Source organism: Camelus bactrianus, chromosome 18, assembly GCF_048773025.1.
Source record: "Camelus bactrianus isolate YW-2024 breed Bactrian camel chromosome 18, ASM4877302v1, whole genome shotgun sequence".
In the NCBI taxonomy this organism is placed as follows: domain Eukaryota; kingdom Metazoa; phylum Chordata; class Mammalia; order Artiodactyla; family Camelidae; genus Camelus; species Camelus bactrianus.
The window spans coordinates 19130462-19154248 of record NC_133556.1 but is presented as its reverse complement, the minus strand read 5'-3'; the positions used below and the strand labels follow the sequence as shown (position 1 = coordinate 19154248).

The 23787-nt window shown below is 46.0% G+C and overlaps 1 protein-coding gene and 1 non-coding gene across 7 annotated transcripts in view; one reads left to right on the top strand and one right to left on the bottom strand.

Moving 5' to 3' along the window:
• The first annotated feature begins 4483 nt into the window (after positions 1 to 4483).
• The window catches only part of VWA3A (von Willebrand factor A domain containing 3A), a 45172-nt gene continuing 25868 nt past the window's right edge, over positions 4484 to 23787 (top strand). For 5 of the 6 annotated variants that reach the window (XR_012500336.1, XR_012500337.1, XM_074346231.1 and 2 more), the window contains exons 1-12: positions 4484 to 4618; positions 5331 to 5415; positions 8005 to 8092; positions 8408 to 8531; positions 12568 to 12692; positions 12790 to 12867; positions 14536 to 14590; positions 17867 to 17965; positions 19420 to 19526; positions 20905 to 21030; positions 21358 to 21466; positions 21689 to 21754. Coding sequence is in view for 3 of the 6 variants with exons in the window: in XM_074346231.1 (XP_074202332.1) it covers positions 8031 to 8092; positions 8408 to 8531; positions 12568 to 12692; positions 12790 to 12867; positions 14536 to 14590; positions 17867 to 17965; positions 19420 to 19526; positions 20905 to 21030; positions 21358 to 21466; positions 21689 to 21754 (951 nt within the window). In the remaining 3 variants the exon portion in view is untranslated. Of the gene's footprint in view, positions 4619 to 5330; positions 5416 to 8004; positions 8093 to 8407; positions 8532 to 12567; positions 12693 to 12789; positions 12868 to 14535; positions 14591 to 17866; positions 17966 to 19419; positions 19527 to 20467; positions 20512 to 20904; positions 21031 to 21357; positions 21467 to 21688; positions 21755 to 23787 lie in introns of those variants that run through there. The other variant, XR_012500338.1, reaches the window with a different exon arrangement.
• Positions 11219 to 11291, bottom strand: TRNAP-AGG (transfer RNA proline (anticodon AGG)). The gene has a single exon. It is a non-coding gene; the product is annotated as a tRNA-Thr (tRNA).

Here is a 23787-nt window from a genome sequence, read left to right as displayed (position 1 = left end):
TTTGAGTTGAGTTTCTGTCCTTTAACTGAAAGAATCTTTATACATTCCCACTTTCCTCTTGACATTAAACACATCCCTCACCTCCCATGCTTTGGCATGTCACTTTAATCTTTCAGGTAGCTTAGGCTTTTACAAGACAGAAAAAACTGTTGACTTCAGGCCACTTCTTAACCCAACAGAAAGCACCTGCTACTGCCTGAAATGGAAGAAAGATGTAAACAAAGCAAAGTACAAACTAGTATCTAAAGTAATATATCACACAATAGTATTGTCTTAGTCTGTTTGGACTGCTATAACAAAATACCACAGACTTAGATGGCTTATGAACAACAAATTTAACTAGATGTTAACAAGATTTATTATGATCATTTTACAGTGTATACATATTGTACAGCTGAAACTAATGTACTGCGATATGTCAGTTATACTTCAATTTAAAAAAAGAGGAGTTTTAGAAGCTGAAAACAAAAGCATCAAAGTCACCACTATCTGCCCATTCCAACACTTGAGGGTTATAGGGACTAATCCTACATACAGTATCACTGTCACTACAGTATTTATCAAAAAGCTAAAAGAGCTTTGGAATTGAGTTTTCAGATTTAAAAAAAAATCAATGAGGTGTTTACACTAGATTATGTAAAATCCCCATCAGAGAATGAGGCAGCATTGCATAATCAGAAAACATCTAAGTATTCACATTAAATGGAATAAATAAAGATGGTAACTAGCTTCATGCCAGTTCAAGTCAGGTTTTGCCACCAAATGAGCTTGCTGTGAACTTAAGATGTAAAACAATGTTCGCTGCAACATTATTTTTTAAAAATTTATTTATCTATTAACATTGTTAAATAGCCATACTACCCAAAGCAATCTACAGATTTAATGCGATCCCTATCAAATTACCCAGGACATTTTTCACAGAACTAGAATTCTGTGAAATAATAATCCTACAATTTATATGGACTCACAAAAGACCGAGAATTGCCAAAGCAATACTGAAGAAAAAGAATGAAGCTAGAGGAATAACCCTCCCAGACTTCAGACAATAGTGCAGAGCTACAGTAAAGAAAACAGCATGGTATTGGTACAAAAACAGACATATGGATCAATGGAACAGAATAGAAAGCCCAGAAATAGACCCACAGACTTTTGGCCAGTTAATCTTTGACAAAGGAAGCAAGAATATACAATGGAGAGAAGACAGTCTCTTCAGCAAGTGGTGTTGGGAAAACTGAACAGCTGCATGTTAATCAATGAAGTTAGAACACTCCCTCACACCATACACAAAAATAAACTCAAAATGGCTTTAAGACTTAAACATAAGACACTGTAAACCTCTTAGAAGAAAACATAGACAAAACAGCTGACATAAATCTTAGCAAGTTCTCCTGGGGCAGTCTACCCAGGCAATAGAAATAAAAGCAAAAATAAACAAAAGGGACCTAGTTAAACTTACAAGCTTTTGCACAGCAAAGGAAACCATAAACAAAACAAAAAGACAACCTATGGAATGGGAGAAAATATTTGCAAAAGATGAGACTGACAAGGGATTAATTTTCAGAATATATAAACAGCTCATACAAGATCATAAAAAAAAAAAAAAACAGAACCTAGTCCAAAAATAGGCAGAAGACCTAAACAAGCAATTCTCCAATGAAGACATACAAATGGCCAATATGAAAAAATGCCAGCATGAAAAGATGCTCAGTATCACTAATTATCAGAGAATGCAAATCAAAACTACAATGAGGTATTACCTCATACCAGTCAGAATGGCCATCATTCAAAAGTCTACAAACAATAAATGCTGGAGAGGGTGTGGAGAAAAGGGAACCCTCCTACACTGCTGGTGGGAATGTAGTTTGGTGAAGCCATTATGGAAAACAGTATGGAGATTCCTCAAAAAACTAAAAATAGATTTACCATATGATCCAGCAATCCCACTCCTAGGCATATATCCAGAGGGAAATTTAATTCGAAAAGACATGCACCCCAATGTTCATAGTAGTACTATTTACAATAACCAAGACATGGAAGCAACCTAAATGTCCATTGGCAGATGACTGGATAAAGATGATGTATATTTATACAGTGGAATACTACTCAGCCATAAAAAATAAAATAATGCCATTTGCAGCAACACGGATGGACTTGGAGACTGTCATTCTAAGTGAACTAAGCCAGAAAGAGAAAGAAAAATACCACATGATATCACTTATATGTGGAATCTAAAAAGAAAAAAAAAAGACAAATGAACTTACAAAATAGAAACAGACTCACAAACATAGAAAATAAACTTATGGTTACCGGGGGAAAGGGGATGGGAAGGGATAAACTGGGAGTTCGAGATTTGCAGATAATGACCGGTATATATAAAACAGATAAACAAGCTTATACTGTACAGCACAGGGAACTATATTCAAGATCTTGTAGTAGCTTATGGTGAAAAATAATATGAAAACGAATATATGTATACTCATGTATGACTAGAAGCATTGTGCTGTATGCCAGAAATTGACACAACATTGTAAACTGACTACAATTTTTAAAAATACAGTAGATAGATAGATAGATAGATAGATAGATAGATAGATAGATAGATAGATAGATAGATAGATGATAGATAGATTGAGTGAGTAAAAATTTATTTCTCACAGTTCTGGAGGCTGGCAGGTTGACGTTGGGGTTCCAGCATGGTCAGGCCAGGGCCCTCTTCTGGGTGCAGCCTCCTCCTAGCCTCACGTGGCACAAGGGGGCTAGGGAGGTCTGTTGGCCCTCTTTTATAAAGGCAGTAATCCCATTCATGAGGGCTCTGCCCTCATGACCTAATCAGCTTCTGAAGACCCCAACTCCTAATACCATCACCTTAGTGGTTAGATTTTCAACATGAATTTGGAGGAGACACAAACATTCAGACCATAGCAAAAATATTTGGGGTAATGGGAACAAGTTAGAGCTCTGAAATTAAAGGCCAGAGGTAAGGTGACCCCAATCAAGTCCCAAGAACCTTAAGGTCAGAAAAAGAAATTCCTACTGTGCTCCAATTCCTTATATAGGGCCAGTCATGGGCTATATATGAGGAGAGCTGAGAAAGATGGTACCCGCACACAGCTTTCTTCTTGGTGGTCGTACAGCCTGAAAACCTTACTCTGTTTTATTTGTCTGGCACAAATACATCCAGAATATGTGTCATGTCAGCTCAAGTAGAAAAAAGCAGTAATAATGAACTTTTCCATGTTGGATTTACTTCTTGTAAAATGTTGAAAACCCATGTATCCAGGAACAAAGGAAGATGTGAGTTGTAAACTGTCTTGGGCCTTCATGTCCCCAAAAATGGTGCCTCCAAGCTAGCCAGGATTTCCAGGAAAGTGGGCACAAGGACCCTCACCTCTTGTTCACAGAGAGGCCGCGGGTTGGTTGCTCTCGGCCTCTTGTAACTCTTCCCTCTTCTCACTTCCTTACCTCCTTCTGATCTCCCTCCTCTCTTGCCTTGTTGGTGTTGACCAAATGCTGTGATTTACACACGCTACTCTCAACCCATGACTGTTCTGCCCACAGTGACTGGTGGCAGCTAAGCCCTTTCTGTTTTGAGGGGTTGTGTTGTTTCTACCTGGCCCATAGGACCCACTGCTGGAGTCAACATCTGAAGGGGTTCTCTACCATATGCTGACTACCACAAGTGGCTCATGTTCTAAAGTATAAAATTTAAGGTTCAGAAAGTGAAGACTGTGATTTGAGAAATGACCTAGATAAGAAAAACTAAGTGCAGATCCCTTAGCCACTACAAGCTGGTTGATGCTGAGTACATCACTTCATCTCTCCTTCCTCTGTCCTGAAGAAGGGGTTGGAAAGGTCCCCAACTGTGGATAAGGGCTGGTTACATCATAATCACTTGGGGCCATTGTTAAAGATTCATCTCCCTACACTTGGCCACAGTTCTGTATCAAACTCCCAGATGAGAGTGTATGTATGTTTTCATGGCACCTGGGCACCTGGGTTTGGGAACCCCTGCAGGAGACGATCCCCTGTGATGCTAAGCGGTCACTGAGCCTGCTGCCATATCAGTCAGGCTTGGGTGGGACTGGACCTGGTGGCAGGGAGGGACTGCCGGACCTCTCTCAGGGAGTGTGTTTGGGGGACCCCAGGGAATCTGAGGAGGAAGAGAAGGTTACCACCTTTCACACATGTTGCAGGTTCTCTCCTGTCTTTCTTGAGGTCCTACCACAGGAAGGCAGCAGGTACCAGGGCTCTACTGGTCTAAACCATAGTTTTCTGCTGACCCTGATGTTCTAATAATAGAAAAGAGATCCAAATCCCGCTCCCAGGCTTTTATGGGAGTGAAGAAAAGCAGAATTCCCAGGGAGAGGTTATGATCAACAACGAAGTGGTAATCTCTTCCCCGAGGGCGAGGAAGGTTTTTCCCCGTCCCTGCCTCAAGCTGCAGTGGTGCAGTCTGTTACCTTGGAGACCAGCTAACACTTCCCAACAGGGCAAGCGTCACTGTTGAGTTGCCTAGAGGAGCTTGCAGGAACTAGAAGTGGGAACCAGGAAAAAGCAGGGTCCTGGGATGACCAGGGGCCCTTCTTCCAAAGATGGAGAAATACATGGAGAAATGAAGGTGAGGCTGAATGTCACAAGGGTCGACAGGGTGGTAAGGGAGAAGGTGGGGGAGTCCCAGGCACTAAGCTGTGGACTGAGGGAGAAAGATTTAGGGAGCTGGGGTCTTAAGCATCTGCTCTCTACATACCAGGCATTGTGCTAGGTGCTGGGGGTACAACAGTAGACAAGGAAGAAATGGGGCTTCTCTGGAGAAGGACCATGACAGCTTGATATGAAACAGCCAGGGGGCAGCAATGGGAGGAAATGATTTCCTCCATGGAGGTTGAGGGACAGCAAATGGGATTCAGGAAAGACTTCCTGGGTTTTCTTGTCAAACAGACAGGGCAAAGGGCATTTGTAGAAGAAGATCCAACCTGAGCAAAGACAGGTATGAAATAGCAAGTTATGTGTAGGGTTACCAGGAGAAGGACGCAGGATGAGGTGCGAGGTGAGCTAGGAACAGACCCGGAAGGAATGAAAAGCCTTATGAAGTGTGGCTTGCTTGTCCATGGCACTGAGAGGCCATGGCAGCGTTCTAAACAGGTCGCAATATGAACAACTCTGCATATCAGGAAAATCATTCTAGCAACAGATTGTGAAATGGGGCAAGGCTAGAGGTTAAAAATACAAACCCTGGGGGTGGATGCATCCTAGATATTTAGTAGAACCCTAGATCCAGTTGTTACCAAGCCAGGAAATTAGCTGAATGTTTTCTTTTATCCACTAATCAGGGCTACCTCTCTCCCTTTGACAAGATGCCGTCTCCTAAGGACCAGTTTGCATGTTCTCTCCCCCTCCTGTGACCAGTCTCCCAAGGTAACATAGCCCACCATTGTCTAAACTCTGGACCTGCCCTGAGTGCATTTATTCAACAAATGTTTTTTGAGCAGCTACTGTGTTCTAGGCACTGATTACACAAAATGTTCTAGCAGTGAACCTAAGTCCCTGACCTCATGGATCTTACTTCTAGCGGATTGATGGGTTGGGGGAAGAAGCAGGAGAGACAAATAATAAATAAGTAAATACACAGAGCATCAGAAGATGGAACGTGCTACAGAGAAAAACCAGGGTACTACCCGAGATGAGGTACTCAAAGAAGACCTGTCCAATAAGGCTTCATTTGAGCAGAGGCCTGAGGGTAAGGGCCGTGTGCTGGCTAGCTCTGCGTCCCCAGCGCCAGCTCTCTCTGTCGCCCAGCAGGCACTCTTTAAAGTGTGCGTGGAATGAATGGTTGCTGAAGTGTCAGGTGCTGAAGGGCTTAAAGATGAGGCAGCTTTTTCAAATGGTATTCTGCCTTCCCCTAGCACTTTGCATTCCACATGCTCGATTTCATTTGATCCTGTTGATGGTGGAATTGAAGGAGGCAGGGCAGTTATTATCCCCATGCCATTCCGCAGGTGAAGAAACCAAAGAGCCCGTGCTCTCTCTAGAACACGCATTGCTTTGTTAGTTTCACGCAGCCCAAACACTCCTGCTTCGGCCCAAGCAACTCACCCAGAATCCAATCGTGTGAGCCTCTGAATTCTTAAGTTGTTAATCACTCACTGAAAAGAGGGGACTGAGACATTGTAGGGCATCCAGTGCCCATGAGATATTTTATTTCAACGGTCTCTGCCACGAGAGTCTCCCAGCAAAGCATATCGAAGTTAAGCCAGTTGTTTTTTTGAGACATTACCACATTACCTTGGTGCTTCCCAGAAAAGAATGCACCTCTAAATAAAAGATTAAAGACCCCAAAGAGAAAGGCTATTTAATTTAATGGTTTCATAAGAACACACATTCTAATGTTCAAGCTGCAAATCCATCTGGAGTTTCTCACTTGCCGTGTTTTAGCCAATTTTATTTTTTATTGCGAGTAACAGAAACCTAAAGGAGGTAGCTTAAGCAAAAAAGGTAGGATTTGTGTTTTCAAATCTGAGGGGGTGTCAGGAGGCCAGTTAGGGTCTATCCCAGTCATCTAGGGCAGAGATGACAGTGGCCTAGACATGAGAAATGTCAGTGGAAACAGAGATAAGTGGAGAGATTTGAGAGACGTAAGATTAACAAGATTCGGTGACGGATTGGAAATGGGGAACGAGGTGTCAATAATTCCCAGGTTTCTGCCTCATAAAGGAGATGGATGGTGGCTCTTTACTATAAGCCCGGGGACAAGGAGAAGAGGATGGGTTGTGGGGAAAATGAATTCAGTCTTGCACATGTTGAGACTGAGGTGGAAACACCCAGTGTCCATGAACACACAGGGCTGGAGTCAGAGTGAGAGGTCTGGGCTCTTGACATACAGTTGGGAGTCACTGATGTACGGGTGACAGCTGAAGCCAAGGACAAGGGTAAGCTCGCCCAGGAACAGAGGAGAGAGTAAGAGAAGGAGTGTGCATGGTTCCGCCTTGAGGAACACCCACTTAAAACGCTCAGGTAGAGGAGGAGGAGCCTGCAAAAGACACCGAGAAGGAGCAGGCAGAGGGAGGATGAAGCTGGAGAGAACAACCTCTCACTCCACTTTCCTCTGAAGATAGCCTTTCCCTGCTGCTGAATGTACGTGGTGGCCCCATGGTGCTTTATTCCGAATTCCCAGAGAGGACTGATTGGTCCGTCTTGTACAGTCTGCCACTGGTTCCACATGCTGCGAGGCGTAGGCTTCAGGGACACACCCCCTTGAGTGCAGGTGCAGCTCTCAAAGGAAAGAACTCAGCCTCTTCTCAGTATTTTTCCTACCCCCCTTCCCCTTCTCTAAATCCTTATGGTCACTTGCTGTCCTCTCTGCCCAGTCCAGCCTTCACCATACTCTGAACACGGCCGCCTCCTTTTCATCCTTCAAGAAGGTCTAAGCTCTGAAGACACCCTCACTGACCACCTTACCTATGCGAAGTAGATGCCTTTCCTGATTACTCTCTATCATATCATCCAGTTTACTTCCTCCACCGCACTTCCCACCAATTATAATTACTGGGTTTAATTTTTTAATATCAGTCTCCCTCTCTAGAATGTAAGCTCTGCGGGGACAAGGACAATGTCTAGCTCAGTGGTTCTCAACCAGGGATGATTGTGTGATGTCTAGAGACATCTTTGGCCATTACAACTTGGGGGAGGGGGCAGGGATGCTACTGGCATCTGATAGGCAGAGGCCAAGGGTGCTGCTGAGAATCCTTCAGTGCATAGGACAGCCTCACAACAAAGAGTTATCCTGTCCAAAATGTCACAAGTGCTGAAGCTGAGAAACCTTTGTTATCTTGTTCACCACTGTATCCTCAGCATTGAACACAAAGCCTGATACCCAGCAGGTGTCCAATAAGTATCTACTGAATGAATTAATTAAAGAAAAGTTGAGCTGAACAGAGATACCCTCCAAGGCTGTTATCTATATGCTGACCTCATCCTTTGCTTTTCTTTTATTTCTTGCCTCCCTAGGAAAACAAGCATTGGGCATTTTTCTAATGGCTACACAAACTAGTCATGCCTTCCATGGCCAAGATAAAACATTTCTGGAAAATCGCTGGTAAGCATCTTCTCTGGTTTTTCAAAGGAAAACAACAACATTTTGTTCATGGGAGCTGAGAGGTGGGAGACACCTGCCTTGAAGTGAGGCTGGGGAAAATGGTCATGGCCTCATCTGATACCTGAGCGCTTCAGTTTTCTAACCACCAGAACAATAGAATAAAATGTCTTATGAAACCGGAGTCCACATTTTATCAGGGTCTACAGGAAACCTTCCCAGTTACTGCACAGAAATAAAAACCTTTCTGGAGGCCCTGACAGTGTGGAGTCAATGTCTGGTGCTGGGACATTGATCCAATCTCGTTGTGTTTTGTAGCATGAGGAGGTACAACGACGGAGATCCGAAGAAGCAACTGAACCAGAAGAATATCAATGCACTTGGCCAAAATCTAGACGATGGACTACTAGTTACACACGTTAACCAGACACAGGACTTACTGGTAAAAACCCATACTACTTTGACTGAGTCTCAGTGCTTATAAATCATGGTCAGGAAAAGCACAATGTGTGTTAAACTCTGGGTATTTCTTTCTTCACATAGGATCTCAGGACTGAAAAAGATTAGTTAAGCATTCATCTCTAATCCCCTGCCTTTAGAAATGACTGAAGAATTTCTGTGCTGTTTAAGACCTTGTATAACCTTCTCGGCCATATCATTAAACATCAATAAACATTGAAGACTCTGTCCATGTTATCAAAGCATGACAACTAAGGAATTTAATTCCAAAATTCCCCTTCCTGAGATTTGTTTTTCTTGTAGGGTTCCCTAAAATCTAGATCCAAAAGTCAGCTTTAGGAAGTGCTGCTGAAGCAAGAGTTATGGCAGGGGAATTCACCTCTAGAATAACCAGAATAGAACTGTGGTTTTAGGCTGACCCTCCATGTGTCAGTGAGCTGTCTCCCTGTGATGCTGCGTGGAATGTCTAGAACTCAGAATTCACTCTGCCGTAGAAACCATTGTCATCAGAGGTTGTCAGGTGCAAGCCTGGCCCATAGCCACCTGCCTATTCTACACCAGAGTTTAAAGATGATACCTTTGAAATAATAATCAGTCAAAAACAATACAGTTTTAATGCTGCCAATTAAACAATCAGGAAAATAGTCACGTTTTGTTTTCCTCAAGTATTAGCACTTATGGGAAGGCAAGTTTAATTAAAAGGAAATGAGGAAATGTCAATAGAGCCTTGAGATTCTGAAGGATTCTTTCAATGACTTTAGATGTTGATGCTATGAGTCTTTATTTCACCGATGTTCATATCGAATACATGACTTCCCAGGTGTACAAGGACCACTCTTACGTTTATCAGCCACAACCAGGGCCGCCTCTACTCACAAACCAATAGCGGGAAAGAGGGAAAGGATCCCCCCAACACAAAGATCTTACTATTCTGTACGTAAAGCACGCACTTCAGTATCTAATCAGTATGTTCTGCAGTCAAAAATCTATCATGTGTTTGAGATAGGTCTTCAGATTATCAGTAATACAAAATCCACATCCGAAAACATGACGGATCATTTCAAAGGCAAGTAAAATGGAAGAAAGGTGAATTAGAAGTCTGCCAAGCTCGGCGTTGTCAACCAGGGAGACCTGAGAGATGAGAAGAGTGACATCTAGTGTCCACAGGATGCAGCGCAGGGTTTCCCTAAGTGTGGGACGGGGCTACGATTATCCGGGGTGCTGTTGGAGGGCTGGACTTTAATCAGCGTAGAACCGTGCCCTTCACAAAGATAGTCAGAGTTTGGTGGTAATTTAAAGGCAATATAGTATTGTGGTTATGAGCATGACCATCCCAGCTCTACCACTTACTAGCTGTGTGACTTTGGACAAATTACTTAATCCTCTATACTTCGGTTTCCTTGTCAGTTAAATGAGATTAATCTGCAGACTTAAATGAGTTAATATATGGAAAGTGCTTGACACAGAATAAGTGCTATTTAGGTGTTTGCTCTAATTATTAGTGGTTCTCACGCTTCTTTAACGCTTGCTAATTTCCTTTTGAAACAGAGGGTGAGCAGACCTCAGGCACAGAGCGTAAAGCATCCAGTACTATCTGGCTGGACTATGATGGCAGTGTTTTATTATCATTGTCCTTGTTTGCTTGTTACCTTCTCTTCATGACCAAGCCTGAGGGGGAACTAAGGGTCATTGTCAAGAACTGTTATGCAGCAACACTCAAGGCTGGGTTCTCTACCTTACACCCATTTTACAGGTGAAGAAAGGGACTCATGACTTGTCACACATCAGGAAGCTAGTAAGTGGAGAGCCAGGACTGCACTCCCTCCTTCCCGCCCATTCTTCCTCTGTCCTTTCCTCCTCCCATGTCCTCTATCCGATCTAATCCTGTCTAGTGCAGCTCAGTCATCTACAGCAGATGGTTTCAACCCCTTGACCACCACCTCACCCTGTCCAGTGATAGCCTGACAAACACAAGCCCAAGCAATACCCACTCGAGGTTCCAGCAGGTGCACTGGGGACAAGCAAAGCCATGGCTCTAGATGTGCACATTCCAGTTGTCAGATGCTGCAGGGCAGTTTCTCTCACTGTGGGTAATTTAAAGGCAATATAGTATTGTGATTTTGAGTATGATGTGGTTATGAGCGTGACCATCCCAACTCTGCCACTTAATAGCTATGTGACTTTGGACAAATTGCTTAATTCTCTATATTTCGAATTACTTAATTTTCTCACTGTGGGACTGAGCTGGCCTCCTTACAATGCCGTTCCACACCCTCAGCCAGTCACGGCCAACTCCGGCAACAGTTAAGACCCACCAACATCACATGAACAGTGATGGCTGTGCTGGAAGCTCCTGCAGAACCCCTGCCTGACCTGGGCCTTGCACACCTTTCCAGTCTCCTCTCACGTCATACCTACCCTGTATTCCCTATGCTCCCACCACAGTGGCCCCCTCTCTCTTCTTCCAACACTCTGCCCCTGCCCCTGTGCACTCCTCTGCCTGGACTGTGTGTTCCCAGCTATGCCCGGGGCTGGCTCCTTCTACACCTTCAGATCTCGGCTCAGAGGGGCCTTCTCTGACCCCCACCTCAGCTAAAGTGACCTGCCCATCTCCACTCTCATCACTTTCTATCACATTCCTCTGCTCCACTTTCTTCTTCTTTTTTTTGGTGGAGGCACTGGGGATTGAACCCAGGACCTCATGTATACTAGGCATGCACTCTACCACTGAGCTATACCTTCCCCCCTCCACTTTCTTAATAGAATTGTTCCTTTCTGAAATCATGTACATTGATTTTTCTGTTTTCTTTACTGACCGTCTACCCACACTAGAGTGTAAGCTCCAAGAAGGCCAGAACATTTCTATCTTGTTCATACTGTAGCCCTGGCAGGTCCTGTGCTAGTTCACAGCAGAGCTCAGAACAAGGTGAAGTGAGCTCAGCACCTCAGGTCAGCTCCCTCCACCTTCTGGCTCCTGGAATGTATCACCAATGGTGAATGCTTGCCATGAACGACACTGCTCCGCCACCAGGGCCACCACCCACATCCTGAGCTTAGCACTATGTAAGTGACACTCGCATCACTAGGCAAAAGCAAGGGGGCTTGTCCATTTCATGGCCAGACTCCTGTGGTGGCTAGGAAATGCTTTTGCTGAAATGTTTACCCGCTGCTCCTGTTTCTGGAATGGGCAGGAAAACCCATTCCTTCTTCCATCTGCCAACAAATGTTTGACTGATAGGGAGGCAGAACTCGCGCACCTGAATGGATACAGAGAGTGCAGACTTGGAAATAAACCAAAAAAAAAAAAAATGACACAAATGAGAACAGAGGCATTTATAATGTGCTTGCTATGGCAAGAGGTCAGCCACCATCACCTGGGTTTGGCAGAGAGTCAAAGGCAGGCAGGGGAGCAGGAAGGCTTTATAGTGAAAAACAAGAAGGCTCTGGGTGTGCCCTGAATGAGGTTGTTGGCCTCCAGAAGCTGGAGGCGGGCTAACTGGAAGCCAGGCATCTCATGTGACTGGTTTGGGGGCACATGTGGCTTTCTCTGGTGGGTCCTGAGCTGAAAGGGGGATGAAAAGTAGGAAAGCTGGCAGTCACTGGCCAGATTCTTGACCCTTCTGGTCCAGTTGTTGCAGTGGTTATGGTTTGGCTTCGTGGACTGGTCACTACAGAAGGTGTGTGTCAGTTTTACTGTCACATAGGATCTAGCCATTGTGTGTTTGTATATTCAGTCTCTCACAAGGCAGGATGTGAAGAGTGATCCTTGAATCATCTAGACACACGCTGAGGGCGAGGTGAGGGATGGGAACCAGTATTTCAGGGGCAGCTGGCCCAGAGCACAGGCACCCGCATTGGTCTGTTCCCCCAGCAAGGTGAGTTCTTGAACAGACTGCTCTCAGGTAGGACCCATCAGGGCTGACAACCCTTGGGGATCCATGAGGAGGGAACCAAAAGCACCCTCCACCTTGCCCTCTCTTTCCACTGTTTTCTGTTTGACTCTCACTTTGGTCTCGCAGAGGCTGCAGGGAGATGAGACCCAGCCTTCAGCCTGCGAAGACTCGGAAGATTGGCTTTCAACACACAGTTTAAAGTCTGAGAAACTCACCTTGGCTGATCTGATGAGCCAGGGGACAGCTGTGCTGTAAGTCCGAAGCCACTCCCCTCTCCCCCAAGCCTGCAAGACACACCCAGTCCCCCCTGAGCCCAAGAGACCCTTTCATAGGACGTTGCTTCTTCAGGGAGGAGGGCAGCAAGGTCATGAGGAAAATGCACTTCTCCACCTCGACCATCCACCGGTTCGAATCCAAGCTTTCTGAGTGAGTATATTCCTCAGCATCCCCCCAGCAACCCAGACCTCAGTAATTACCTCATGTCAGCAGCCTGAAAGTGGCTTTGTTCAAACGACAGTTTCAGCGGGACTTTGGGCCGGCCTCTTCCCACCTCTAGCCCCAGTCCCCTCTTTCCTCAAACAAAGAAGTCAGACCATATCAGGTTTTCTCAGCCTTTTAAAATCCATGGTTCCTTTGGATGAACCCATAAAACCTCGCGGCCACATTTGATGTGTAATGGTTAAGAGTGATCACTTGCGATGACAGATCGGTTGGGTTCATACTTCTGCAGATGTATATCAAAAATATTCAGGCTCCCCCAGCTTCCACCCTGGAATTTGACAGTACTGCCCCCAGTGTAGCAATCAATTGGCCATGATTACTGCTTGTCTGAGGTTTCTTAAAAGGTTATAATCATAATTAATAGCCAACACTTATGCATGTGTCAGAAATTCTGCTAAGGGCTGCACACATTATTTTATTTAATCCTCACAACAATTCAAAATATACTGTCACTCTCAGGCCAGTTAACCAGAAGTCAATTGCTAAATGACGAATTTGCCAAATTTATCAAAACATTTTCATTGTAATTTTTATAGCAAACTTTATTGGGTTGGAAGTTTAAACAGATTTTTAAAGAAGCCTGCAACATTTTGGTTGATTGGTTTTCATTGTGAATCCAGCGTTTTAAGGAATGCTCAGATCTATTCAGTTAATCGGTCTTTTAGCAAATTGATTTTCAGAGAATTAGCTTTCAGTAAACCAACTTTTGGCAAATTGACTTGGATAGAGTCCTATTATCTCCTTGTTGGAGAGGATGTGACTGGGGCTGACAGGGTTTACCACACCTGTCCAAGGTCTTACAGCCCTTAAAGGGCAGAGCCAGATGTCAAAGACAAGCATGTTCCATCCTGGAGCTCACGCCCTTACCTGCATCCACACTCCTGCGTGCCTGATCCCTCTGCCCACTGCCCATCATATCCAAAGCCCTTCCTTGCCCTTTTCTGGCTTCCAAATCCCACCTGCCCTCCATGAGGGCAATTCAGTTAAATCCATGTGACTGGGTCCTTACCATAAGCATTTGGTACAGGCTGGTCTCCAAACAGCCCCTTGGAATGGTTTGCAAGAAGAGTTTTCAATAAGGGAAGCTCAAGTACTTCCCCTGGCCACTTACTTTTCAAAAGCAGTTTTGTTCATCACTCCATTGATGAACTGCTGCAGAACTGTCACTTGTGCACTAATGGCCATGTCCAGGTGCCTAGGAAGTCTCGTCTGAGAAGACACAGATTCGAGAAGAGCAAGGGTGTTCTTCCGCCTTCCTCATGAGACTCCCCATCCTCACAGACTGATCCTCCCTCAAAGCCCGCCCTCAGTTCCTCCAAACCACAGCCATTTATAACGCATACCACATCACCAAGTGCACCATCCACGCACTCGACCCCTTTCGCCATCCCCTCCAGCCTTTACCCCTGGCAGACAAATACCTTCAGCTTTCTCTTCGCTAGATTTTGCCTTATATTCTCCCAATGCCTTAGGCACATTAAAAGGTGGCGGGGGGGAGATCCCATGTGAACTTTCCTTCCACGTATGTCTAAGTAGCTGTTGCTCAGTAACAAAGCTGACCTTGGGTGACAAGTCTTTCTGGTGTTTTGACAGAGCTATTGAAGTCTATCAACAGAGGATTCAGTGGCTCACAGAAAACAGCAAGAAGGTAATAGACATCGATTTCATTCTTTGCCCCTGCTCAACCATTCCCTCTGTACTGGTTAGAACCCTTTTAGTTGCAAATGATAGACCTCCAATTTACATTAGCTAAACTAAAAAAAAGGAATTTCTAGATCAACATAAATGAAAAACCCAAACACAGCTGTACCCAGTGGCTCAAATGATGTCATTCTTTGTGTCCAGGCTCTGCTTTCCTCTGGGTTGGTTTTATCTTTGGGAAGGTTCTCCCTGATCTTGGGAAATTGGTCACCAGCAGCTCTAAACTTACATGTCACCAGCTAAAGTGACATGTCAAGGAGGACCTCACCTTCCTTTCCCAGTACACCCCACCAAGTCCTAGGGTTGACTCTTGTTGGGCCAATTTAGACCAGTCACCATAGCCAAGGGGATGAGATATACTAACCCATGAGTCCTGGAACTAGTGCTCACTCCTGGGGAAAGACAGGGTCGGGGAGGCTGGGTGAGCAGCCCCCAAACCTCAGGGACTGTGAAAGGGAGACAGATAAGCCAGAGTGCTGTGACCAGGAGAGGAAACGGATCCTGGGTGAGAACAGCAAAGGTCCCCTAGACCATTTCACTTCAGATCCTTAATGAAATTTATGACTAAGGTTGATCATCTGCACATAACTTTTCTTGAAAGTTTGATTAAATGTTTTCCTCAGACCCAAAGGGCAGATCATGGGCAAATGAACCTTTCTGTTGCTTTCTTATTTGTTTTAGCCTCTCTTCTCCCAAATTGGTGCTTTTCTGGCCTGCCATTTGCTTGCACCTTAGGCAATCCTCAGTTTTTGTTTTAAAGCCTGGGACAGACAGATGTGCTGAAATTCATGCTCCCCACCCCCGGCTCCCAACCCCCACCTCTGCACAAGACCAGTGAGTGACAATGCAGAGCTAAGGCTGGCTGTCTGGGCTGAGTCCACAGTGCAGTCTACATCTCAGATTCACCTGCCTAGGCTGGTCTCCAGCTGTGGCACGCCCCCTCTGTTTGCACATGGTGACACAGGCAGAGACACTGCAGAGGGATGAAATCCTCACGTACTCCACAAACACCTGCTCAGGGAATGTTGCTCTCACCCGCCAGCCCCCATCACACCTGTCCTGGCACTTTTGACAAAGGGGACAGGGATGCTGGTTGAGCTCTTCTCCCCCTCTACGGCTTTCTTGTTTTCTAGTGGAGGTACTGGGAATTGAACCCAGGACCTCATGCATGCTAAGCATGCACTGTACCACTGAGCTGTAAACCCCCCCCCCCATTTCTGATGGAGTTAGAGGAGCCATGAAACAAGCCCAGACTGGACTCCAGGGAAGCTATCGCTGTAAATCAACTCATGAGTCCTCTGGGTGCTGAGGCACTGGGGTGATTCATAGTCCACCGCTGGGCCCAGTTCCCAACTTGCTGTCAGCAAGGCCATGGCCAAGGGCCTACTTCTCTGGATGTCTGTTTCCATATCTGCAGAGGATGAAAGCAAGGGTTACAAACTGATGGAACACAGGCAAATCTGGCCCTACAAGCATGTTTCTCTTGGCCCCTGTAGTATAATATTTTTTGAAATTAGTTACCAAGATTAAAAAATCCTAATATTTCACTATTATGTCTGCTTTCAGTCTTCTCTTGAACCATTGGGGCTATCTGGCATCACCGAGCTCCAACTCCCCCTACGTACTTTTCCAGTTATTTCTATGGGATAAATGTCTGAATCTCAATAGCGAGGTTTAAGGAAATGCATGTTTTCAATTATAAAAGCTCTCAAGTCAGCTTTCTCAAATTTTAAAAAGAATAAAACTGGCCCCAAATTTGAACTCCTTCTGGCCCCTGAAAATTGGCAACGTCCTGGGAAACGTCATACTTCATTTGGGTCGTGAGTTCAACAAATAATGACTGGCTTATCACAACATGTCAGGCACTCTTCCAGGATTGGGGGTGCAGACATGACCGGTACAAAGGGCCCGCCTTCGAGGAGCTTAGAGTCCAGTGGGGGAGGACAGACAATAAATTAATAAATCATATACAAGGTCGGTTAGGAATGGCGTTATAAAGAAGAAGAGTGGGGTGAGGGAACAGAGAGTGAGATGGAAGGAGGGCTAATTAAATAGAACGGCCTAGGAGGAGACGTCAGGTGAAGGAAGTGAGGGAGTGAGCCATGTAGAGATCTGGGGGAGAATGTCCCAGGTAGAGGAAACAGCAAATTCAAAGGCCCTGAGACAGGAACAAGCTTGGCACATTGCAGAAGCAGCAAGCAGACCTGTGTAGCAAGCCCGGGGCAAGCAGTGGAAGAGGGGAGGCTACAGGCAGGCACAGAGCAGGGAGACCTTGCTGAGCTCAGATTTTATGTGACAGCTTTAAGCAGGGGAGTGACATGATCTGACTTACGTTTCAAATTAGTAACTCTGGATGCTTCATCGGCTGACCGTAGAGAACAAAGGCTGGGAGACAATGATGGTATCTTACACTCGAGCGCTGGGTCAGAAATGAGATGAGAACTGATGGATTCAGAGCCTGGTTTGAAGGCAGAGCCAGGAGGATTTGCTGTTGATGGATTGGATAGGTTTGGGGCCAGAGTGCCTGGGTGAATGGTAAATGCCATTTACCGAGGTGGGGAAGACTGAACAAGGAGCAGGTTTGAGGAGGAGCAATAACTTAGGTTTCCAACAAAGAAGGATTTAAGGCAAAAAGCATCAAATGGAGACTACTGCCCTAGAGAACTATCAATTTCGTATGAATGAAAATTCCAGTTCACAATGCAGCTAGAAAGGGGATGAAGTGTATGTGCTGAATCAAACAGCATAGGCATGCAGATAGCATTAGCTGTTAGAAACATAATTAGAAACTCACAGACATACCCCTGCAGCCGGAGAACTCAACACATCTGCCTTCGTTTGGTAGAATAGGCAGAAAATAAATAAGGATATAGAGAAATGAAATAAGATACGCTGATGTAATTAGACGTCAGACTTTGTAACTTTCAAAGGCGGCTTTTCTAGTCTCTGAATTTTCTTTAATAAGCATGTATTACTTTATAAGGATGGATAGTAAATATTAAGGGGGAAAATATTAAATAGGCTGCCACAAATAGGAGCAGATAGTGCCCAGAGCTAAAGTCGGGACGCTGGGTTTTGCTCCTTCTTCTGTAAAATGAGTCTTCCTTCTGCGGCTTCATGTTGAGGCCGAGGAGCACTTGTGTGTTTCGCAGAGCTGTCAGTGAAAGGTCTGCAGGGGCACAGAGCTGTGCTGGTGGTTCCTGCACGCCCTCTCTGGTTTCAGGCTTTCGGCCTCATCAAGGGGACCAGAGTCGGCATCCTCACTGATGTGTCAGCCGTCAGCAGTGGCCCTCAGAAAGAGGAGTTCCAAAATGACCTCCTGGTAAGTCTCTCTGGCACAGAGAAGTGCCTGGATCCACCCCCACCCCCAGCCCACCCTCCCCTTTGTGAGCTGGCTAACTGCCTTTGTTTATAGCAAAACCGAGTGTTTTACAAAGAACAGTTCACACTTAATTAGCACCTACCGTTAAGAAAAATACATTGAGTTCTGCGAAACCCAGCCTCACAGGCATTCTCAGTTGCAGTGTGAGCTTCCAGTAGTTTCAGCACGGCACTCGCTACTAATTTGACTTTGTCTTGAGAGCCAGGGTTCCCTGGAAGGAGGGCGTGGGTACAGTATCAGCTGGACTGACTCCAGCATGCACAGCAGGGCTTGCCAGCCTTTTCCGAATGGAGGAGAGGAGGGAAGCGATTCTGGTTTCTTTGGCATGTCCGTAACTGAGAAGCTAAGAACTCTAGGGTCAAATCCCAGGCACCTCTACCGCTTCCGGGCTATGTGACCCTGTTACTTAATCTCTCTGTGCCTCAGTTACCTCATCTGTACAATGGGGATGATAGCAGGAGCCATCGCACAGGGCCGCCAGAGACAAAAGGAGTTCATGCAAATTAAGTGCTCAGTACAAAGTCTGGCATCAAACAAAGCCTCTGGGGAGTAATGAGGAGGATCTGCTTTCTCAGAGGAGCCTCGAGAGCTTTGGGTGGGACCTTCACAGCAACAGTAGTTCCAAGGACCCTTTAGAGGGATCAACATGGGCCAGTTTCCAGACTTGGTCCCTGTCCCTGGTCTCAGCAGGTGTCAGGGGACAGGTGTCAGTGCAGGCTCCCCTTCATGACAAGTCCCTGTAGCCCAGTTTCCAAAGATCCCCACGGTGGACTGGTCCAGTATTAGCCAGGGCAAGGCTCATGTTGGTGGCATGAAGGTGGAATTTCTAGCTGGCCAGGAAAACAAGGGAGGAGTTATCTTCCTGTTGAACATTCATCAGGCCGAGCTTGAGAGCATGGGACAGGCTGGCGCTGCACCCATTGCTCCATCCCCAACTCAGAAGGGAAACCACTGCCCCCGACGTCCGTCCTCCTCCCTGGGGGCCACAGTTAAGTGTCAAGTCCCAACCAGAGCACCCGCTGAGATAGATGCCCATCCCACCCACATCCATGACCCAAGTGGGTGGCAGCCCTCAGGAGCTGCTCCAGAAGAGAATGTGGGCCTGCAGCCAATGAGGGCACAGCTCTCCCAGACAGGACAGCCCATGACCCGCCCCCACCACACACAGCCAGGGACAGGCTTTGGACAGGCCACTAGGGCATTCCTCCCATGCCCCGTGAGACCCCAAGGGCAGCAAGCAGGTGTCAACTTGGGGCCACTAAGCCAAGCCTCAAGTGACCCTGTTTCAGCACAATTCACATCCCAGCCCAGAGGGACCAGCCACACCTCAGCTGGGAAGCCAGGCTCCACGTGGTCCTGGCTCTGGGAGCCAGTGACGTCCTTCTGTCCACCAGAGCCTCATTGATGAGCAGCTGAGCCACAAGGAGAAGCTGTACGTCCTGTCCTTTGGCACCACCACCAGCGCCCTCTGGCCTGACCCCATGGACGTCAGCACCTCTACGTGAGTGACTGCCCAGCCTTGGCCCTGGTGTTTCCCCATTTTCCTCTGTACTTCACAAGTATTTAATATTTGTTGCTGACACATAGAATAGGATCATTATGCCCATTTTGCAGATGAGGAAACTGGGACTCAGACAAGGGAACATGCCTGAAATGGCAGAGTCAGGACTGGATTCCCAAGCCCAGAGCAGATTCCAGGGAAAACCACATGCTTGGGTTTCTGGGATGGAGATCCCCGTGCCCAGCACTAGCCATAAAGAGGAACCCTTCCACAGAGAGAAGTGCAGGTTCCCACCACAGCGGGGTCCTAGCACCCAGCTCTGACAGTGACTGGGGCATCTGACTGGTCCTTTAACTCTCTCATTAGCAGAATGTGGTGAGAACACCTGCTTCTCACAGAGTTGTTGTGAAGATGAAGCGAAAAATAAGTACTGCAGGGGGACAGTCACTCGGTGAACGAGAGCTTTTTTTTTTTTTTTTTACTGTGATTTCCACTCTTGTTAGACCCCGGAGCTCTGGGATGTCAGACCTGGAAGTCACCTTGAGACCATATATCCAAGGGTTCCTCAGCTGCAGTCATTCCCGGGCTCCCCTCGTGATTTCTGTCACATCCCTGCTGCTGTATTGTGACTTACTCTGTGTCACTGGTACTATTATCTATTTTTAACTGTCAACTCTATTGGTATTTTGATGGAAACAACCAATACTATAACTGAGACGCCCATTATCACTTGTGGTAATTAAAAGTCATCATAAAAGTAACACAATGACAGCAAGCAAAACAATGATGTCAAATTCCAGCTTGAAAACCATTGGCTTAAGAAGGCGCCAGGCCTGGGATTTGTTCTCTGTGTTTAAAAGGGAGATTCAACAGTTAAACACTAACGAAAAATAGATTTCCTGGCAATGAGCTGAGGGTGTTTTTTTTTTTTTTTAAATCAGACTGAAAGAGAAATGGAAAGGACAGAGCTCTCGTGCCACGGGAGGTATTTAACCAAGAAAGCTCCCCGTGAAGTCATTTTCCCTGTTGTGAGTGGTGTGTCTACCAATCCATGTGGGGTGTAGCCAACATGCCTCGGTGCCTTCTCTTCGAGCCCTCTCAGAGTTAGGGGATTAATTCCGTGCTTCAGGCTGAGGTCTGCCTCCCAGGGGAACTGGAAGGAAAGAAAAATCACACCTGGCTTGAAATCTCAGCATTGCCAGTTGCTTACAGTATCACCTTGGGCAGGTCCTACCTCGGAGCCTCAGTTTCCTCATCTATAAAATGGGAATAAAGGTATCCATCACAAAGAGCTACTGTCAGGCTTAAAGGAGCTCCTATTTGTCCTGGACCTGGCACCTAGTGAGAATTCTGTCTCCATTATCACCCCGACCCCCAGCCTTCAGGAACTCAAGCTCTGGGTAAAGAAACTTGAGCCCGAGGGAGGCAGCAATCTGCTACAAGCCCTGAAGAAAGTCTTCACTCTGAAGGGGCTGAATTCTCTGGTGACCATTATGGGAAGCTGGTAGGTCTCCTTTCCTAAGCACATAACAGACACAAGAAGGGGCTGGAGAAACAAACCATTTTTAGAGAAGAGATCATCAGGCATGAGCCTTCATGTGCCTTCGAGAGCAGGACTGTGTTCACAGGCCATCCGTCCCCAGATGTGGGGGGAGGGCAGCCAGGGAAGGCCAGGCCTGTGGTCCACTCTGCCCCACATCTTGCACAGGTGACCTGGGACACAGGTGGTTGGTTAGATTTGACAGCTGTTCCTTGGGTGGGTTCCTACCATTCTGCTGTGGAAAGTCCTCGTGCTGGAGTGCCGCCTTCTCTTCTTGCATCTTCTCCCCAGCCCAGATCAGCCTTCTGAAATCCTGTCCGACTACATCCAACAGTCCGCCATGGGAAGGGACCTCATCACCCATTTCATCACCTACAAGTGCGACGAGCAGGTGCCCCCTGTAAGAACCCAAGATTCTCCAAGGCTTCCCTCGACTGGCCACAGTGAGCTGAGCCAGCCTTAGAGGCCCCTGAGCTGTGGACCAGAACACACCTCTCCCTGTACCTAGTGCTCCCGTGGGTCAGCTGGGAGGTTTTGGACAGTTGGGAGGCTCAGACAAGGAGAAGACTTGTTAGAGTATTGGTCCTGCCCTAGTGAGGACTGACCCTATCCGTCCCCACAGGCTGTTCTGAAGAACCTTGCAGAAGCTCTTGGGGGCTACTACCACTGCTATGGTCCAGAGATGGAGGTAAGCCCTTGGGCCAACACGCTACCCCCTCCTCCTGTCCCCCGTGCCTCCAAAGTTGTGCCCAGGGAGGCTGGGCCAGACAGACCATGCAGAGTGTGTGCTTACTTCTTCCCCATCCCTACTCAATGGGTTCACATAGGGAAAATCAGCTTAAAATGAATATGTGGGGAGAACAAGAAACACATGGAGTCACAAGAGATCTTTTGTCTGTGTGTATGATGAGTTGGTTGCACACTGTGAGCCTAGCCCGTGGGAGCCTTTTAAAGCCCCGCAGGGAGAAGAAGCCTGTCTCTATCCAGTTGCCATCAACATGGGCCCCACCCACCTCTGCTCCCACCAAAGCTCTGATTCTGAAGCAGTTGATTCAGGTCTCTCTTCTAGAGGGACCCTTGCTACTGCAGGAGACGTGCAACAATCAGTTCTGGATGAGCAATTCTGTACCGATCCATCCACTAGTATCCTTGTCCTAGGTAATAATAACATCACCCACTCCATATCCACAGTGGAGGACAGCTAGCGATTAACATTAACAGTTAGCAAATGTGTATGTGGATCCATCTGGCAGATTGAGAATCCAGTTGTCTGTTCACCTAACAGGCTGTGCGTTGCCTGCCAAGCACCAGTAGCCAGGAGTAAATGAATATTTGCATCTCACAAGTGTGTTCAAGTGTTGCAAAGTCTAGCACTTCACACGAGGGAGCCAAGGTCAGGCCATATTTTCCTTGGGCAACACCCCTTCTTGTTATGTCATTACCTAGACTCTGTTTGTAGGAGTCACACACTCTATGGGCTGGGAGGTTACTGTGTGTGAATGACACTGGCTGGTTTAAGAAATATTTTCTCCTAAAACCTGTGACCCTCTTGGCTTATCTGTTGTTTTTCCACTCTTGATGGAGGTATGGGTAAAACAAATTTCATTGTCTTTAGTATGAGACAGTGCAAGGATGACAAAAAATTACAACTGACTTTGATGGTGGTGCAAGAGAGAGTAGCGGGGAGTGTGGTGAACTAAACAGCGTATGCCCCGTCTATGTAAAGAGGCACCTCTGCTCAGCCCCAGCAGATTGTTGTTATGTAGGAGTGTGACTTTTCTGTTTCTAGGACTTCTGATTTTTCAACAAGAGCCAGAAGTCTAGATATTTGTGTATGTGTGATTTCTTTACATTTTAAAAAATTGAAGTGAAATTCTCATAACATAAAGTGAACAATTAGTAGCATGTAGTACATTCACAGTGTTGTGAGACCACCAGCTTTATTTAGTTCCAAAACATTTTCATCACCCCAAAAGGAAACTCTGTACCCATTAAAGCAGTTAGTCCACATTCCCCCTCCCCCACAGCCCCAGGTAACCACCAATCTGCTTTCTGTCTCTATGGATTTACCTAATCGGGACATTTCATTACATGGAATCATATACCTTTTGTGTCTGTCTTCCTTCAGTTAGCACAGTGTTTTCAAGGTTCACCTATGGTGTATCATATAACAGGACTTCGTTCTTTTTAATGGTTGGATAATACTCCATTTTCTAGATATACACATTTTGTTTCTCCATTCATCAGTCAACAGACACTTGAGTTGTTTCCACCTTTTGGCTATTGTGAACTGGCATCAATATTGGTGTACAAGTGTCTGAGTCCCTGGTTTCAATTATCGTAGATATATAGCTAGGAGTAGAAATGCTGGCCCATGTAGTAATTCTATATTTAATATTTTGAGGAGCCCCCAAACTGTTCTCCACAGCAGCTGCATCACTTTGCATTTCCACCAGCATCACACAAGAGTTCCTGTTCCCCACGTTCTCTCCAACATTTGTTATAGTAGTAGTATTATTATTCCTATTATTATTATTATTATTATTATTATTATTATTGCCATCCTAGAGGATGTAAAATGTTTCTTCCCATTTTTAAGGTTACAGAGTCCTTCAGCTGTTTAAAACCCTGCAGGCCAATATTGTGCAAATGGGGCGCATCACCACCGTTCCAGTCTCTGTCGGGCACACGAACCCCACTTTATATGGTCTGCTTTAAAGA